The sequence below is a fragment of the Macrobrachium nipponense genome, chromosome 42 (assembly GCF_015104395.2).
Source record: "Macrobrachium nipponense isolate FS-2020 chromosome 42, ASM1510439v2, whole genome shotgun sequence".
Classification (NCBI taxonomy): domain Eukaryota; kingdom Metazoa; phylum Arthropoda; class Malacostraca; order Decapoda; family Palaemonidae; genus Macrobrachium; species Macrobrachium nipponense.
Window position 1 is genome coordinate 47790752 of NC_061103.1, and position 21071 is coordinate 47811822.

Consider the following 21071-nt stretch of genomic DNA (forward strand, 5'->3'; position numbering starts at 1 on the left):
CTGTTATTCCTCAATCATGAACAAAAAGCCAAAGGCTGAACTTCCTAAAGATTCAGTCTTTTCCGTCCAAGACCAGCAATTCACTCTTTCCTCAAATTGAGTGTCTGAGGTGGAGGAAGAGTCAACGGACAGGGAAGGAATGAACAAGAGTTTGGCGGCTCTATGCGATATGCTTCGTGAGAGAGGAGAGAGAGAGAGAAGAGAGAGAGAGAGAGAGAGAGAGAGAGAGAGAGTAGGAGGAGAGAGAGAGAGAGAGAGAGAAGACAAAGAAACTTTTACTTCAAGGTATCTTTCATAAAACCAGCTACATTGACAATAACTTCACGTTTGTCTTTCTTCGACATCTGATAAATGATTAATCTTGTTTCCTAATTGCAATAAATCATTTCAAGAAATTGTACCACCAGTATCCTATGCAAAAACTATATCAATTGTTCCTCTCTGCCTATAATGAACTCACTATGTTACTTCCTCGGTGAAGTATGTATATACATCGCAAGAGTTTTATCAGTATTTCCTTTAACCCGCGAAAGAGTATCAATAGCTGTCTACTTCCCCATCTCGTTTGTCCTGTAATAAATGTCGCTCTCAGTTTAATAAAATTCGCTCTCAAAACAGACTCATCCGTCTTTTTCAAATTCTTGCTTTTTCTCGTTCGAGTTAATGATTCCGATATTGGGTGTGTGTGTGTGTGTGTGTGTTGCCCATTTATCCCAGACACTAAGAAAAAATATTTTTTAGAAATGTGAAAAAGAAATCAATTGCTAAATATTAATTACAATGTGGACAATCCTGAGTGACCTTGGAATTCGTAAACGATTCTGTACAGGTCCATTGAAATATTCAAAAAAAAAAAAAAATACATGAACTTGATGAGAACACTCACGCCTGACTGTCAGGAAAAGGGTATTGCTCACAGTGCGCCCTTGGGCATTGGTGGCCGCACATGCGTAGGATCCCGAATGACTCCTGGCGACACTCCGAAGGACTAGAGACTGCCCGCTGACCACCACACCGGCACTCACGTTCTGAGGGATGTCCTGGCCCTTGGAGGGGCAAAGGGAGGAAGAGGGTCGTTAGAGAAGAAGGAATTTGATTCCTGTTATTATCATTCCTCAGATTCAAACGTCAGGAACAACAGCCACAGGCTCTCAATATTCATTCACCAAAGCACGCCAGGAATCAGTAAGATTCCCGGTGTCCCCAGAACTAGAGGAACGACCGAGAGTGTCACTCACATTATGGTGCCACTCGATGCGGTGGAATTTGGGGTTCGATTTGATGTGGCACTCGAAGGACACCTCGTCCTCCTCCTTGATGTTCTCAGCCTCCAGTTGCTTCCCGAGGGAGAGATCCACTATTGGCTCGTCTGGGTAATAAATGAGAAAATCGATCCGTTAAATGATCATCCAATATCAGGTGTTGCTTGAATATTAAAGAGAATCGAACTCTCATGTATGAGAAACGTGAAGAGATAATCATAGGACAAATCATTCATAGGATCAGTAACAAATCTCATCCCAAAATACAAAATATATCCGATAACTTATAGCTTCTTCACTCACTGATTGAGGAAAAGTCAGGCTTAATATGCTGTACATAAATAACCTTCATTAGGTTACTTAAAAAAACACACGATAAATCAAATCTTTATATCAATTATAGTTTCCGTAACTGAACATAGATAGAATTAGATTTGAAACTCACAAAACATTAACAAAATGGTGAATCATTTGTTCTCTTAATGAATGAAAACATAACATTTATGAGAGATACAAATTATCCTAAACGAGAAACGACCCTGAAAGGTTTCTCCGCCTAATTGTTGTTGTTGTTGTTGTTCTTCTTCAGTCAGCGAGTGAAGAGGCAATTAATTACCTCTGGAACTCACAGTAGACAATGAGCTTCCTTCTGTCCGAAAGGGGCTCGTGTGGAAGGGCAGGATTCGCTCCTGTACAGGTGATCGTGGCTCCGTCGTCCTCCCCAGTCACAGCGATTGTCAAAGTGGCTGTCGTGATGTTGCCTCCGTCTCGTATCTGAGTCAGAGAGAGACTGAGGTTACCTTTTTGCATTATGAGGAGAACCAAAGCTTCCTGCTGTTTGTGAAAGAGACCGTAAATCACTATGTTTACCCTGTCCTTGTATTCGTTCAAGAAAATCTAAATGGTGCTGATTCACAAATGGAAACACAGAGAAACTTACGGCGTGAGTGACGTGTGGCTCCAGGGACCTGATGCCCCTCCACCAGGAGAGCTCTGCAGGAGGATGTGACCCAAGGGCGCGACACACGACGCTTACAGTCGACCCTGAGGTCGCCACTAAGGCGTCCTGCTGTTCGAGGATTCGGACCTCGACTGGGGATACTAGAAGCAAGGGATACATTAATCTTGAATTAGGATAAAGCCCAAGAAGACCTGGAGTCAAATCCCGTGACAATTATAACAATAGAAAGTGAAGAGTTGAGAGAAGGACACCTGGTGGTGTCGACACTCACGTGTGATACTCAGGGAGACAGAGACACTCCGGGGCAGGATCCTAGCATCTCCAGAGGCGCTGGGTTGGGAGGGCATCCGGGTATAGCAAGTCAGGGACGCCCCTTGAAGTTCCCTTTTGGCAGTCACTGAAACCGTGGCTTCAGTGGTACTTGTTCCTGAAGGTAAATTATTCCAGAAATTTATTTAAGACATTTGATTATTTTTCTTTTGTTCTGAAATGAAAAGAAATTGAATTTGACCTGAAGACTCTGAGGTCCTTGAAATCCTCACCTGTCACAGGATCCCAAGAGGAATGAGAGAGCAGGAGGGGGAGCTCCCTTCCTTCATTCCACCAGGAGAGAGAGGGCGCAGGACTCCCTCCCACGCTCCTACAGGTCAGCTCCGTCAGTTGGTTCTCCTGCAGGGGTCCTACCGTCCCCACCATCTCTCGGCCTTCCCACATCACCACAGGGGGGCCAGGGGGCACTGCATAAACAAGGAGATTTTGATTAATGATCATAGTTATTCAGAAATATTTTTCTTGAGATTAATATTTCTTGTGGAATGTTCACTTTTGGTAACATTGTTAAAGCTGATTTTTTGCAATATTGTTTTTCGGGGTGGGGGTCAGAAAACATAAATAAAAGATCAGTGCTAAAGTCCATTTCTGTATATATACCTTTCTAAATAGAAACTGTTAATGAGATATAAACTATATATTTGTACGCAAATGAGTTTGCACAGAGTATGCATGCAAATGTGCATATATGTATGTAAAAGCATTTACGCTTTTACATACATATACATCTGCCTTATTATTAAAAAAAATCTCATTATATGTAGCTTCTGATAAAATTATTTTTATTATCACCATAGGCTTATTTAAGATTTATTTTCTTAAGAATTCCAGTTTGAATGCGTTCTTTACAAGTCCTTCTCTTGCAGGTCTGCAAATACTATATGTGAAGGCAATATCTGAAAGTATCTCTGGATTACTTGAGAAAAGTTTCTGACTTAAACAAAGAAAGAGATGGAATATTTAATGAGATGCAAGGGAGCATTAGTATGTGAAGCAATAGACAAATAAATAAAATAGTTATAGCAAATAACAGTCAAAAAGTAATTTCTCAAAAATTATTCAAAAATGACCAATATTCAAATGATGTTAAACGCCACACTTCCAGAAAATAATGTTTTGTTTCCCACAGGTAACCATTGCAAAAGAAAAGAAAAAAAAAAAAAACAAAAAAAAAACGACATCGGGGACTCTTGAATAATCGTGTCAAGGATCCTGAATAGATAGACCGACAATAAGTCTAACGTAAAAGCAGCGGAATCAATGGAGTAGATCTTATAAAGCATCATAAAGCAACTGCGTTTGCATAAGTGCAGGATATTCAGTCGATTCGAAGACTTTGCACTTTTCTGGACAGGTGATTTCTCATTATCAAATTCTATCATGCCTAGAAGACTTCGAACGAAATCGATCCCATGGGGGCCACACCTCATAGTTGCTGTCACAGTTACACCAGCCACCGTCACATCAATACGCTCAGCAAGACAGAACAAAGCCAGTCACCAGACACAAAATAGTAAAGGAAAAAGGCACTTGTGATCTTTTACTCACCGACCACCGTGAGGTTGACTCTGGTTGTCGTGGACGTCGAAACGCGGTAATCGATCCTGCACGTGTAGACGTCCTGATCGTGGGCGTGGGCGGGTTCGAGCACCAGCGAGGGCGTGCTGGAGGGCACGAAATAGCCCCTTCTGCCCAGGACCACTTCGTCCCACCACCTGACGCCGCTGGAGAAGTCTCCCACACGAGCGTCGTAACTGAAAGTGGATATAAAACTGTATAACCTGCAAATTAGTCTAATATTACGTGATCGGAAATGTCTATATAATTTGTCCTTTAGATCCAGTAAACATTTTATTAACTAGCTCAGGGTGATTGATGCATTGGCAATATGCATGTCCATTCTGTCCATTTCATTTGCTCTGGTGAATGACAACAGCTGAATTAGGTTCACAATAGTGACCAGAAATGCGTTTCAAAGTTGTCAAGCATTGAAGTTTCGAATTGAAACTGTCCTGTGGATTGCTAATATTGATATTAGCCATCCGAAAATATTTCTGGGTTTTTAACCAAGTCAGTTCCACGTAGCATCCTGGTATGATTGTGCATTTGTATATATTTGCCTTGTTATTGCTTGCTTTGTTTGATTTGCAAACAATTTCCGGGACTGTGCTAAAGGGAGAGGCTTCTTTGTTTCAGCCATTGTTTGGCGAGGCTCAGGGTCTGTATGCTATTTGCATATCAGTGGAATAGATGCTCTTCTGTTTCTGACCTGACGCTAAACTAACATTAAACTTCTTTAGATTTGTTTCTTAAATGTTTTTTGTTTTTTTCCTACATCTCAGTTCTATTATTTCTATTCCAGAATTATTGCTGAATTCTAACTTTTACTGAAATATTTTATCTATGGCTTCTCAGTTTTTTAATGTAACAATTTTTGTGTGCCTTCATGTGTCTCTCTCTCTCTCTCTCTCTCTCTCTCTCTCTCACTCTCTCTCTCTCTCTTTCTCTCACCTGTAGATGGGCAGGGAACTGCTGAATCTGCGGTACCAGAGGACGAGCACTGGCTGGTCCCCCGGCACCTTCGGCCTTGGCACACAGGGGAGGCTGACCCTCCCCCCGGAGACTACCCACACCTCCGCCATCGTGTCTGCAATAATAATAATAATAATAATAATAATAATAATAATAATAATAATAATAATAATAATAAATGCTATTTCACCCTTCCTCAATCTCTCTATCAGCGGAATCCCAAGAGTGTAAGTCCTTCCCCCAATGGAAAATATGTTCTATAAGTCCCCCTTCACAGACAGTACCTATGAAAGACAAAAGGCCTAAGGCTTAAGACTTAAAAAAAAAAAAAGGCCTGTGGGGCGGGGGAAGGGGCCTTTGCATCAAAAGCCTTCATGTCGTCAGGGGGCAGAATGTTCATACATTGAAATGGAAGTTTCATTACGCTAATTATAATCACGGTAAGAGAAACATCTCTTTTCCAAAGTGACTGCTGTTTTGCCCTGATACGATTGTGTTCTGTCTAACCCTTTTCATTTTAGGACTTTTCTCGACTTTTTTATTATTTTCTTTTACTGTTTGTCTTCTACTCCTCTCTCTCTCTCTCTCTCTCTCTCTCTCTCTCTCTCTCTCTCCTTGTGTGTGAAGAGGTAAGAGGAGGTAAAAGGAAATGCAGAAAGAAGAGATACCACTTATTAAAAGGAGAGAAAGAAAATAACAAATTAACAAACCGACAGATATGAATTCACGACAAGAAGAATAGCACTATTTAGAATAGCTAAGTATTGCACTTTCGCCTGAACTTCTGAAGTTCCATTTGCACAACTTCCTCTGGGAGGCTGTTCCCCAGTTCATCGGTGTGAGGAATAAAGGACCTAAGGAACTGAGAGGTTCGACAGCGGGGCACATTTGCTGCATATTGGCGCTTCTGCTGTTCAGCGAATCTGGTTGCTCTCTCTCTCTCTCTCTCTCTCTCTCTCTCTCTCTCTCTCTCTCTCTCTCTCTCTCTCTCTACATCCAAAAATATGCAAAAGCCTAAAAGAAGGAAAAGGATGTACGTTCAACAAAAAATGTAAATATATACACCCTGTAGCCATGAATCAAAATCAATTAAATAATCAATTAATTAATAAAATCCAAAATGGAAAAGAAACAAATAAAGAGAGGAACAAAGAACATGAGGTGGAGGAAAAAAAAACAAGCCATCACTGCGCTATGGAGTGTCAACAAAGAATCTGTAAGCATCAGCTCCAAGATACAGCTCAAGAGACAAATACTGTATATACAATGCTAGAGGATGGTGCAGATACAGAGACAATTGCAGATTCATACACAAAATTAATAATTATGATGAAGGAAGATCAAATATACTGGAAAAGTTGTATTTTTTAATGTCAGAATTTCTGGAAGTGAAGAAAAGAACAACATACCAGAATAGGAAAGAGACATGGGAAAATCCTTATTATTACCCATATTAAATGAAGGAGATAACACGCAAACCATCATAGTGATGAATGCGCAGGGTTTACTTACGAGTAACTCAAAAAGAAAAATAGAGTTCTTAGAAGAACTAACCCAAATTGAAAAGAAAATAGATATAATGAATATAAGTGAAACCTGGTATTCCCAAGAGACTGGTAATGATGATCAAATAAAAGGGTTCCAAACTTATAGATCAGATAGAAAAAATAGGAATCAAGTGGGAACCACAATATATGGGAAAGACAAAAAACAAGGAAAAATATATGATAAATATAATAACTCAGAATGTGAACTAATAGCAGTAGAATTTGAATCTGAAAAATTAATGAACATAGTAATATATAGACCCCCTAATACTAAAGAGTTTGACACAATGATAGAAAAATCACAAGGACTGGACTATTCTCCTATCCAGAGACTTCAACTTTCCTTTTGTAGACTGGACAGAACGAATAGGAGATTGTGGTTGTATTTATACATATAAAAAAGAGAGTAATAGTAGTGCAGAAGATAAGAGACAATTCGAAAAGCTATTAGATATGCTACTAGAATACAACATTCAACAAATAAATCACCCGCCAACCAGGAAAGGAAAATACTTTAGACCTAGTATTTGTGAACGAGGTGAATTATGTTAAAGAAATAATAGTTTATAATGCGAGTATTTCAGACCATAATGTCATAAAATTAATAGTCCATTCCAAAGCAAGTGAAAACAGAGAGAAGCAAGAGATGAAAAAGTGGGAAGCATATGGAAAATACAATTTCTACAGTAAAAATGTAAAATGGTAAAAAAAAAATGAAGAATTAAACAAAGATTGGGAAAACATTTCCGTAAGTGATGATATACAGATAAATACGGAAATATTATATAAAATATTAGAGAAAATAGTGGATGAATATATACCGAAGAAGAAAAGTAAACATCAGTCATGCATACCAAGAGACAGAAGGATCTTGTTCCAGAAAATCAGAAAATGGAAAAAAGTTCTTGCAAAAGAAAAAATGCTTGGAAAGTGATGGAACTAAAAAGTAAGATAGAAAAGGCAGAACAAAAGATTATACAATCAAAAGAAAATGAAAAATGGGACTTGGAAGAAAAAACCCTAGTAAATATCAAGCAAAACCCCAAACTATTGTACTTGTATGCGAAAAAGATGAATAAAAGAAGAATAGAAATAGGCCCTCTAAGAATTGAAGGGAGATTAACGAATGAAAAAAAGGAAATATGCAACATATTAGCAGAACGATATAAGAGAGAATTTACCCCTAGAATTGATAATGAAGATAATGATACAGAAATAAGTGATGAAAAAAAATGAATATTTATCAGACATAGATATTAATGAAGCCGATATAGAGCAGGCTATTAATGAAATAAAAATTGGAGCAGTAGCTGGGCCTGATGGTGTTCCTGCTATTTTGTTATAGAAAGTAGCTCATTCTATCGCAAAGCCACTTGCAATATTATTAAGGCAAAGTGTAGATACAGGCAAGATTTATGATGAGCACAAATTACCATATATTACCCCTACTGTCAAAATTGGATCAAGACTAGAGGCAAGTAATTATAGGCCTGTGAGTCTAACATCACATATTATGAAAGTGTATGAAAGGGTAATGAAGAAAAATATTGTGAAACATTTAATGAAAAATAATTTGTTTAATATAGGACAACATGGTTTTGTACCCAGAAAAAGTACACAAACCCATCTGTTAGTCCACCGAGAGAACATATATAAAAATATGAAAACGGAAAAGAAACAGATATGGTTTATCTAGACTTTGCAAAAGCTTTTGACAAGGTAGATCATAATATATTAGCGAAGAATATTAGAAAACATAATATAGTGGACAAAGTAGGAAGATGGTTAAAAGAATGTTTACACAACAGAAAATAGATAGTTATTGGAAACGATGAGAAATCGGATGAAGTTAAGGTAATATCCGGTGTGCCACAAGGTATGGTGCTAGCTGCATTGCAGTTTGTTATTATGATTGAAGACATAGACAGTAATGTCTATGGTATTTAACTCTTATAAATTTGAATCAATAAATTATGGAGATAGAGAAGGAAAGCTATATGCATATAGGGGACCTAATAATGAGACAATCACAAATGAGGAAGCAGTTAAAGACCTTGGTGTGATGTTGAATAGGAACATGTTATGCAATGATCAAATAACAATTCTTTTGGTAAAATGTAAAGCAAAAATGGGAATGATTATGCTTTATAAAACATATGTTCGTAGTCCACTTGAATATTGCAATATGATGTGGTACCCACACTATCAAAAGGATATTGCACAAATAGAGAGTGTACAAAGGTCCTTTACAGCTAGAATAGAAGAAGTTATGGATCTTGACTACTGGGAAACACTACAATTTTTAAAATTATACAGTCTAGAAAGGAGAAGAGAAAGCTACATTATAATTCAGGCATGGAAACAGATAGAAGGAATTGCCGAAAACATCATGGAGCTAAAACTATCAGAAAGAGCAAGCAGAGGTAGATTAATAGTGCCCAAAACTATACCAGGAAAAATAAGGAAAGCACACAGGACATTAATCCACTACGCCCCAGCATCGACAATACAGTGTCTATTCAATGCGTTGCCTGCTCATCTGAGGAATATATCAGGAGTGAGCGTAGATGTGTTTAAGAATAAGCACGACAAATATGTAAGCTGCATCCCAGACCATCCAAGATTGGAAGATGCAAAATATACCGGAAGATGCACTAGCAACTCTGGTAGACATTAGAGGTGCCTCACATTGAGGGACCTGGGGCAACCCGAACAAGATGTAAGGTCTGTAAGGTCTGTAAGGTCTGTAAGGTCTGTAAGGTCTCTCGGGAGACAAAGGGGATCAGGGATCAATTGTGAATGTGAAAGATCTCCGTTGAAATACAATTTATGAAAAAGTGATAAACAAGAGACCACGTCACCACGAACCTATACAGATTGAAAGCAACCATGATGTATATAAACATTTTGTGTTATTACTAAATAAATTTGAGAAAATTAAACTTTCTTCCAAATGAAACGTGAGCTGGAGAGCTCTCAGGTCAATGATGGTAAACGAAGAGAGAGAGAGAGAGAGAGAGAGAGAGAGAGAGAGAGAGAGAGAGAGAGAGAGACCGAGTGTCATTGACCTGCGGAGTGACAGAGTCAAGAGAGAAAATAAAAGTCCAACGGGAAAATTGAATACAGACAAAGAGACATGACAGAGACAGAGACATCTTTATCCTGACGAAGAAGAAGAAGAAGAAGAAGAAGAAGAAGAAGAGGAAGATAAAAAGAGCAAAGCGAACAGGAGGAAGATATGCTCAGCTAAACGGAAGCAGAAATCAAAGGTATATATGAAAGGTTACGATTCTTTTTGGAGGTTGACGAAGGGAGCAAAGATATGAATTTCTGTCTCTTTCTTTCTTATAAAATCTGGAATAAACGTCGCGCCAAGTGAACGATATAATATAAGCAAGGATAACTTAAATAGTATGTATAAAAACAATACAGGATCACAGCAAGAATTTAAAAAGAGTGGAAGGCAAAATTCCGAAGCCAAAGAGGGAAACTGAAACATTGTAAAACTTCCAAAAAAGACGAACACGAATTCCAAGACGAGTTTCGAAAATAAAACGAAAAGTTTAGTGATAAAATGCGAATATATGAAAGGATCTGGTTTTGCGTTCAAAAGACGGACTGAATTATCGAATTTAAATATTCATAAATAGCTAGAATTAACAAAATATCATTATATTAATAAGGAACATCAATTGGGGTGTCGCTTCCACCAAAATTAGTATTATGTAAAACCAGGCTTCTCTTCCCTATTCATTCACAGCCAAGAAGAACTGAAGAGGCCAGGCTCTCTTCCAGTCACTGGACAAGGATATATATTCGTCGGCATATTTCAGAAGTTACGAGCAAATCAAAGGGTGTTTTGCAAATGATGCCTTCAGTTGTATAGTTCCACCTTAATTTGTGATTACGTATTGATGTCTACTAGAAAGTGTTCAGTACATGAACGTGAATTTGTGTGTGTGAGTTTGTATATATATACATAAGTATATCTATATATCTATATATATATATATATATATATATATATATATATATATATATATTCGTTAAAAGCAATTGCTTTTGTGGCATCAATAAGTTTCTTGCAGGTATCTTCATACCGACGAAGTTTTCTCCGATTCTCGTTCGTCAATTTCTGGTGAAAAATACGCAGACTTCCTTCTTCCATTTATTGAATTTTGTCACGACAGCTGTTTCGCCTTATGGCATTATCAAGCGACTACTGACTTACAATCTGACCTTTCGGCCTATTTATTTCATCGTGTGGGAGGTATGATCTTGAGGTATGGGTACTGGTTAGTCTATGGATTAACAGCTTAAGGGCGTTCTTTTGGATACAAAGAACATAAGGACATATGTACTGTGACAATAAGAGTGAAAGTTTAAACAGTGATTAAATAAATATTCAAAATACAATGCCATGTGCTAGAGTTTCCTTAAATGTATGTTTAAAATTTGATATGTTACATGTTGGTTTTAGATAAAAATTACAAAATTACATACAGGAATGAAAATTAATATAGAAATCTAAATACAGGAATACAAATATATGTATATATTTTATAGCATGCATAAAGGTACAAGAGATAATTTCTGTTTATACATAAATGTGTATGATTTAAATTTGAGTGAGTGAGCGTGTGTGTGTGTGTGTGTGTGTATGTGCAAAATGGTCTACGTTGGTTAACGGCTGCTGATTCGTGTTGGGCGGGATCTCAGCGACTTGAGCAAGGATGTTACTTGACTTTCGCTGACGCTGGGTCTTCTCATGTCTTCCAAGGGGCGCGATGTTCTCGGTGGATTGGGGTGCGCTGTCTGGTCCCTGTTGGCTTGCGTATTCCTTCTCCTGCTGGAGGGGAGTATATGGTCCGATTCTTGTTGGACGTTCAAGGTCGGCTTCTGAATAGCGATGCTCACCGCTTCCGTTATTAAGAGGCGACCGTAGTTGTCTTCTCTGTGCACGACCTGGGTGCCTTCTATGAGCTCTTGTAGAGATGGCTTCCTGTCGTGAACATCTATGTAATGTTGATGGATGGCCCCTTGATTTCTATGAGCCAGCAGACGTCTCCGAAGGGTCGTTGTAGTGTGCCCGATGTAGTTTTGGCTGTGAGGTTTACACACCTCCTCTGGACAAGTAAATTTGTAAACTACATTCGTACACATCTCCTTCGGTTCCCCCGGAGCGGTGCTGTTCTTCATTATTAAGGCTGTTACAAGGTTGAGCTTACTATATATCCTGAGGCTTATTTTATGGTAAGGGGCTTTTGGGGTAACGCCTCTGTTTATTATCCCACGTAGTGTGCAGCAATCCTCCTTGTATGCAGACCCATAATGTACACGATGGTAAATAATCAAGTTCTCGTTTTTCGTCATCGTATTGGGTTGGTAAAAATCGTCCATTTTCTTTTTTATTGCTGCTTCGATAATTTGATCTGCATACCCGTTGTTTGTCAGCAGTTGGCGAATTCGGTCGAGTTCGTTATGTATATCTCTCCATGATGAGCTGTGTGTGAAGGCTCTGTTGACATACGCACTCACGACAGACTTTTTATATGCGTTAGAGGAGAGGAAATACAGACAGGTGGTGACAACGAGGCACAACAAGAAGCTACTCATCCTTCATGGGGGCCCCGTGAGAAGTGAGGAACACAAAGATGGCTTCGTCAACCTGGCTGGAATCGACCTTAGCCCCCATAAAAGGTCTTTCCTGAACCTGGGTCTGCAGTGCCACTATGCCAAGAAACCACACACTGAAGCCAAGAGAATAGAAACGGAGTCCCTTATAGATCGACTTTTACAACTCCGAGATGATGGTAAGCTAGAACTAACACCTACCTTCATTGATGAACTTGTTGGAGAGGCAGGACGACAGAGAGGACATTTCCGAAGCCAATTAATCACCAAGGAGATGAGGGAAGCCGCTAAAGAACTACGTAGCAACCCAGACATTATCATACGGAAAGGTGACAAATCATCAGTGTACGTAGTGATGGAGAAAAGTGATTATTTTGAAAAGATGGATAGGATCCTCCTGGACACTTCCAAATTCCAACGTTTAACAAAAGACCCCACCGAGGACCTCAGAAAGAAAGTGACGAACGAGAATCGGAAAAAACTTCGTCGGTATGAAGATACCTGCAAGAAACTTATTGATGCCACTAAAGCAATTGCTTTTAACGAAAATTGTATTAGAGAAAAACCATGCCCTAAAAGTATATATATTATAATTTATATATATGATATATATTATATATATATATAATATTATATATATATTAGTATAATATATATATATAATATATATATATAGATATATATATATATATATATATATTATATTAATAGGATATATATATATATATATATATATATATTATATATATATCTATATATATATATATATATATATATATAGATATATATATATATTATAAGTATATGAATATGTGTGTGTAACTATATCCAAAAGAAAATAAGAGGGGGATTCATGGCCACGGGGAAATTTATGTAAGTATACCCTCGGAATACTCAGCCTGCATTTCCAAACACTGGTGCACAAAGCCATAATTCTTTGTCTTTTTTATATCCTGAATAGCGAGAGAGAGAGAGAGAGAGATAATGCACGCACATTGGATATGCATGAAAGACGCGGAATGCAATAAAAAATGCAATTAGGTTCAGCGCGTGTACATCAGTACATGTGCATAGCAGATCACAAACGAAGGTTCGCAAACTTCTGAATAATTATGTCTTTATTGGGTAGGTACCAAGAAATTTTGTTCACGATGGTTTCTCTCCGTAAAAAGAGAGAGACAGAGAGAGAGAGAGAGAGAGAGAGAGAGTGTCTGAGTATATTTGTCCTTTGATGAATGTTTTATTCACATTTTATTCATGTTTTATTCACGAATACGTACCCGAATATCTTACTCGAATGAAATTATTGAGAGAATTGTTACGGAAAGTAACGTTCACTATTTGGCTAACGATCATCAACCAACATATATTTGATCATAAAAAGATTAATAATAATAGAAGTTAAACATAATAACAAAGTCAACGAAAGACGACAAGAAAAATACATCGACAAGAACGACAAACGAAGAAACTTGGGAACACAAAACAAGGAAACTGTGAGACTTCAATCGATCGGCGATCGGGGGATACTTGGCAGAGAAAAATACGTCTGTTGTAAAAAGTTACGTCTGTCTCGTCAGGCGCATTAACGACGGCATTACAACGAAGCCAAAAATATTACCTCGGTTATTTCTGTGCTGTTTCCCTGGAGGCCTCCCGAAGTCTCGCTGGTTGAAGCGAATGAATCCCCAGAGCTTTTTGGGTTCCTCAGCGGGAGTGACCCAAGTCCAGAGTAGATGAGATCATCTTCAACGCTAACGTTTGATCCAATATTTCATCTATCTATCGGAATGTAAGCACATATTTCAACGAGAGAAGGAGAGATAAAGAGAGATATTCCTTTATTTTATATCATTAATGGAACATGAAATATGATGTATCTTCAATTCTCGATATGATTAAATTCAGCTACACAAGATAAACTCCCCATTCATAAAATCCCTGATGGTCTGTCACACGCCCATTATTATGAATAATAAGCAGCCTTGCCTTACAGACTTCATTATCTTACTGACATTCTTTCCAATATCAAAGTTCGCTCCCTGTAATCAAAGAGGGAACATCATAAAAAAAAAAGAGATATGAAAAATAGGGAATGGTTAAAGACACTGATGTGGAAGGAGCATGCAGTGGACGCCATTACTGGCGGCTGCAACTCAGCTTTTAACCAACGTTTGCTAGGTCCCCTGTTCGCGCCCAGCTTCACGCCCCACAGTCCACCCGGCTTTAAATGGGTACTGGCGTCTGCCCGGGTTAAGATGAAGGACGTGATGCCACCAACCTCACCCCAAGAGCCAAACTGAGAAAGCAGGAGGCTGCGGTGACCTTCAACATTTCCTGTGTGCAAGCAGAGGTTTATGCCGACCTTTCGCTTGAAAGGAAGCTTTTGTTTATCTTCGAAAAAGGAGAGGAGGGGTGGGGGGGGGGGGGGGGGTGATGGGGGAGCGTTATGACAGATATGGTAAGTTGAAGCCTCCTATGACAAGGGATGTTATTGTAGACAATGATACAAAGCAGTTGCTTGGAGTAAGTTTATACAAGCGGTCGTCTTGTGTCTCTGAAGGGCTGAGTACTATAACCGATGTTCGGTGTGACTTATGTTGATGTTTATGTTTCCTAATGTTTAATTGCTCGTTTCTTTTGTATTATTTGCTTTATTTTTCTTTCTTGGTTTCTAACTTTGTTCACGAATGGGTAGGTAGTCTATACATCTTGGATATACGTATGTGCAACGAGTTTCTTAATTATTTGAATTATTATGTGGCATATTGTCTGACATAATTCAGGCAATGTCCTCTTCCACTCATAACACAGAAGAAAACATACATACAAAAACTTATATTTCTATTTTTTGTATTTATTTAGTTATATATTTATTTTTGTTTTTTTTATCTTTTTTCTTCTTGCTCATAAGAAGTGAGTGAATCTTTGGAAAATAAATTTGGATTGAATATATTCAGAAATATCAAATAGTCTTTATTTCAGCGTCTGTGGCAATGCTGGTGCGACAGTCATATAAAAAGTTTAGAAGCATTTCTCCGGGACGAGGTGAACAGGACGTCTTTTCTCAAACAGATAAGTTTAGACATTACCAGACAAGAAACCAATCTTGCATCTGACAAGCTACTGAATGATAATACTGAGACGAGGCATCCATTTTACAACATTCTTTGTGGTAAGCGAAGATTGAATTTGCTGTTCCTGGGGTCAAGTCACAATTTCATTTTCGTTCTGCCATATTATGTTCAGATTGCATTTTTTTTTTTTTTTTGTCCGCCAAATAAGGGGACAAAGATTCCCGGCTTAAAGAAAAATAAGATGGGTCTACAACCAGAAGAATGATCTCAACTATACTTGAATAATAACAAATGGGAAGTCCCACATAAGTGATAAAGTGCACACAAGAGAATTAGCAATAACGGCGTCAACAAAAACTGGAAAATGCTACAAAGACAAATGACAAAGAGGACCTGAAGCTGGTTCCCAAATAAGCGATGACCCTGAACCCACCAGGGACATAAACGTCACATGAACCTCCATATAATCTTTCGGTGGACAAAGATTGATCGAAGGCGCTTTTGCTGTATCTGACAGAAAGACATTTTGACTCATTTTTGCTTATGAATAAACATTAGACCGGTATATTACTTATAGGCATGAGAGCGTTATTATTATTGTTGTTGCAAAAATTAGGAATAGGTTTGTAGCTATCGATATAGAGATACCTTTATAAAAATATTTTAACTCATAACTTTCAATTAAAAAAGATATACATTCAAATTTCTTCAAGAAATGAAAATCATCTTACTTTAAAAAATTGATTGTAGAGTTTGGTTTTATAAAAGGTCAGTAACAGACACACGCACACACACAAATACACACACGTGTGTAAAGTCAGTGTCTCTACGAGACAATACACTGCAGCTAAACAGGTTCTGTGAATCAAATTATGTAGCAAGATTTTTTATACCAATATTTCAATTTGATGCACAAGACTTTATCACCGATGTACTGTTTTTCTTTATATTCACATGTAGCGATGGATATTAATCATTGTTAATATATTATTCATGCAACACAGCGATAAAAGAAACTCGCTGGCAAAGATCTTGCTTGCGAAGAAAACCGGTATCCAAGAGGAGTGCCGTTACAAAGGCCTTCCTGCTACTACTACTACTATTACAAGTACACTATTGAAACTACCGACTAGATGGCAGCACACACCGGGCGGCTTACTGGACCAATAGACGCTTTCACCAAGCGTCAAACATTTTTTGTAATTCTTCGTTGTTCTTGTAAAGTTTTGAATTTTTTATTGTTATTTTTTGTGATTTTTATAAGTACACTAACAACATGATATATATATGTGAAAATAATAGTTTCTTCATAAAACATCACGCTATTCCACAACATTAATTTGTTATTATCAATTATATTATTAATTATGCCCTGCATAACTCGACATATCAAACCGTAATTAACAATAAAAATAATCATAATAAGTATTAAAACGTGGAGAATCTTTCATGTAGTATTCTGAAGGCCATGAGTATCATCATAAATAATAAAGAAATATGCTGTGCTTAATATTGCTTTGCTAAAACCCATTTCAGTCATTTGATATCAGCATCAGAATTTGTGAAATGAATTCCATTGCAAGACTCAATTCAGTCTCTAAATGGAGGCTACAGAAATAACCTGATAAAGCTACACTCAATTCATGTGCACATTATACGAACTGCCAAAATTCCATCCAGTCCTTTGTCTCTCATTATTAAAATAAACAACCAATATCATACGCTTATTGTTCCATCATCTCACTTCATTATAGGAATAATGAGCTCTCCTTAAAAAAGATAATGAAAAATGTAATGAGGAGATGCAGTCATGTGGACTCCCCCCCCCCCAACTAAATTATAATAATGATCTGTGGCACTAAAGTGAACATGTTAATTTGGTTTCAACAAAGTTGGCATTTATGGATTTCATCACCTCGTCATAAGTATAAAGTACATGCAATGTTTGATTACATTTTACTGAAATAATAAAGAATGCAAAAATGATCAGTATCTGACTTACTCTGTACATCTTTGTTCATCATGTATACATACAAACATTCTTGCAATCTATCTCGCGTATGTCCAGCTACACATTTCCCTACATCTTAATTAACGGCGAAACCCTCGATGAAGGACGAGTACCTTCAAGCTGAAGCTGTCTTGTGTTCTGTTTAAATGCGTTATTCTTTCCACACGCCTTTGTTCTTATGTTCTGCTTCTATAACGAACGCGTAAGAAAAAAGGCAAGTTCAGAACAAAAATATATCTAGCAGTCACAATGAGCGGGTGATACTCGCAGCTAAATTCATACAGACTACTCTTTCCCCAGATGTCGAGGGCATCCTGTACCCTCCATCAATAAAAACATTCATTAAGTTTAAACAAAAATGTTTTTTAATGATAAAATTCACACTATTTTCAGCCATAGAAACAGCAACACGAATCTTGTCCTAATTCCAAAAGAGGTTCACGATATGTGATCTCCAGCTAAACAGGAATCGAATTCCTACTGGAATGTTTGAAGATCAGGAGGTGACTGACGATGAAGGAGTTGACGATGCTCTTTTTGCGAGAAACATTTTCGGAAACGCCGTGACGTCATCGTGCATGTCTGAGAGGACATTGCGCCAGATATCAAACGTCACTGAATAAATATATATTCCTCAAGTGATGCCCGTTGCTGTGAATTACAATGTTTGATGATGCATCTTCGCCCCTGCCTCTCTCTCTCTCTCTCTCTCTCTCTCTCTCATCTCTCTCTCTCTCTCTCTCTCTGTATATATATATATATATATATATATATATATATATATATATATATATATATATATAGTATATACTTTTAGAGCACAATTTTTCACGGATACAACATTCATCAAAGAGAATAGCTTTTCATTGTTAACCAGCATTTGTAAAATTCCTTCCTATTTTCAAATTATTTTCTTCACTTCATTGTTCAGGTTACTAATGTCGCGTATATAAATACTGAAATGAATGGAAGAACCCCATTATGTGTCTATTAGTAACCTAAACAATGAATTAGATATTAAAGGACATTTGTAGCTCGAATAATTTATATGAATCACGGTGATGTGATAATTATTCATAATATGGCTACTTTCGTCAAACGTTCGAATTTGTTAACAAGGTAGAGGGGGTTGGATATCGCTTCTAATTACGAATAACCGAGTTCGACGGTGATTTGTAAGGTCAGAATCGGTATGAACTTATATCCTCACTTGTTAGCCGAATCGATAACGTCACTGTCGTCTTGATTTCGTCCCTGTCCGCTGGACGGTGGTTCGATCCCATGAGAGGACGAAATTATTATCAACTAAAAAATTCCCCTTCGGTTTACATATACGAAAATTATCAATTCCGAGGTAGAGCGAATTAGATATTAAAGGACGTTTGTAGCTCGAATAAAATATATATTATATATATATATATATATATATATATATATATATATATATATAGATATATATACATATAAGGGGGCAAAATCCCAGTACCAATATTCCTGCTGTGCCAAACAAATTGAAACAGGTGGGTCTGCCCCAACAATGTTTTCCACTTCAACATTGACACAACCTCCTTTCTTATCCAGTTGATTGCCTAATCTATTCCTTTCTATGTCCACCCTCCATCACCATTCGGTTAACTGGTTCTGTTCTGTCCCATCTGAGCTTCCCTGAGCCCTTTTATTTTAAAGGGGCGACTCACTCACCTTCTTCAGTCGCTCTGGAAGCGAAGGTCCAGGAAATCAGGGCGAAGAAGGAAGTCGTCGTCCGAAGCAGATTCATGATCGTTCTTCTTCTTCTTCTCAGTTTTGCTGTGGAGTCGGAAGACGTCCGAGGTTCACAGAAACAGATCTGTGGCTGACATGAAACACATCAGGAAATGTAGGTACTGTGTATGAGACAGAAAGTCTGAAAGACTCTGGAAATGATGTCTTTCCTTTTTCATGGTTTCTTCTCACAGTCGGGATTTGGAGAAATGTTTTTAATAATCGAGAATTATTTGATGAATAATTTCATAATCACTGAAAACTGTCTCTTGAAATTAAAGATGAATTTCGCACCATTTTCAATCACGGATATTTATAGGCTCACGAATGTCGCACTGTAACATTTATTTTCCACTTGCAAATATATTTTGAAGCAACTCGACAACAAAATAGAAACAATAAACATTCGTTCGCCACTCACTCACGTCCGAAGAGCTGCCTCAAGTATTGATGAACATCATCTGAAAACATTTCTATTTTAGAATTCAGGAATCGGAAGTGATTCAAGATTCGATCTGGCGAGAGACACTTAGTTCGCGGACCTTCACGTACGTCCACCTCCTTCAACAGCCACAAGTGCACTGACGTTTGGGAATTCCGAACTGAAGAGTCTTGCTGCCCAGACTGGTGGGTTGCTCAACTGCTTGAGTCCTTCGTGCCACTTCTGGGCACTGTTTGACCCCGACTCAGTGGGCAGCGCTGAGGTCCTGTGACATTTCCGATTGCGCCAAATTTTGGTATTTTGAATTCACTCTTGGTATTTTAGTATTCTGGAATTCTTATTTTAGTGGTTTTAATGTATGTTCTTAATGTCTTCTTATTAATTAATATATACATATATATATAATAATATATATATATATATATATATATATATATAATATATATATATGATATTATATAAATATATAATATATATATATAATATATATATATATATATATATATATGTAACATCAGCCTAATTCACGTCAAATCAACAATTTCTCAAATTTAACGATAACAACAAACCCCTTTTATAAGAAACCTTCACTGACATCTTCAGGCAAAAGCCAGATGTATTTCCCAGAATCTTTCCTAAAAGGGTTTCCTAGATGACAGCTCCTCAGTGAACGTTCGCCAGAGTGTTATTGTGTAAGTGTCATTAGCAGTTATGTCGTACTGACGCCGTCATATCACTAAGGATCTCTCTCGTTATTTACGCGTAAATTTAACGACGTCTTTATGAGATAATGAAGGAAAGGGAAAAATCATTATTATTATTATTATTATTATTATTATTATTATTATTATTATTATTATTGTTGTTGTTGTCAAATTAACGTAATTTATTGATTGTTTATTTTCTTAAATCAGCCTTGTAACTTAGTTTTAAGTGTTCTCTTATATTTAGTTCAGCAGCTGTATTGTTTTTACATTAACGTAACGTTCAGTGTTTTTGCTCAGTGATTCCTCCTCTTGTTGTGAATTACCTAACTATCGTGTTAACGATTGTTTTTATTTTGTTTTCGAGTTGGAATGGAACTGTAGTGCTGTGAGTGGAGGCCGGCCGAAAATAGTTCGGGCCTGTATAAGCTTCTGGACGTACGCTCTTTTGTTGGCAGCCTTCCGGAGATTTATCTCACGCCTTTTTGGAGGAATACTCCGACGGACCTCCCTTGGAAGTGGTTTTCCGTAGATGTGCTGAGCCATCTACGGCGTATGTGCATTGTGGAGTTTGATCACGGCTGTGATAGCGCAGGTTATCGTCACTTGCGACGCCTGTACTCCTGATTCCCGCCGGAGGATTTGGCGGAAGACGTGGTCGTCGCTGTCCCGCCACGTAGGAGGCGTTACGCCAACCACTGTCCTGTCCGTCTTCAGCTGCTTGTCCAGGAGAGCTAAGGGCTCGTGAGGAGGCTCGTAGGGAGGCAATTGCCAGGTAAGAGGAGATTATGCTGTGTTGTCCCTCGGAAA

The 21071-nt window shown here is 37.8% G+C and overlaps 1 protein-coding gene across 1 annotated transcript; it reads right to left on the reverse strand.

Annotated features, from left to right (window-relative positions):
- Window positions 1-894: 894 nt before the first annotated feature.
- LOC135213452 (nephrin-like) lies at window positions 895-19722 on the reverse strand (the record flags this gene model as incomplete). Its single annotated transcript, XM_064247404.1, is given in 9 exon segments — window positions 895-1046; window positions 1239-1369; window positions 1892-2036; window positions 2203-2363; window positions 2495-2650; window positions 2766-2960; window positions 4102-4307; window positions 5065-5200; window positions 19056-19722. Coding segments are annotated over 9 exon segments (1358 nt in total), but the record flags the coding sequence as incomplete, so codon positions are not given.
- Between the last annotated feature and the right edge of the window lie 1349 nt (window positions 19723-21071).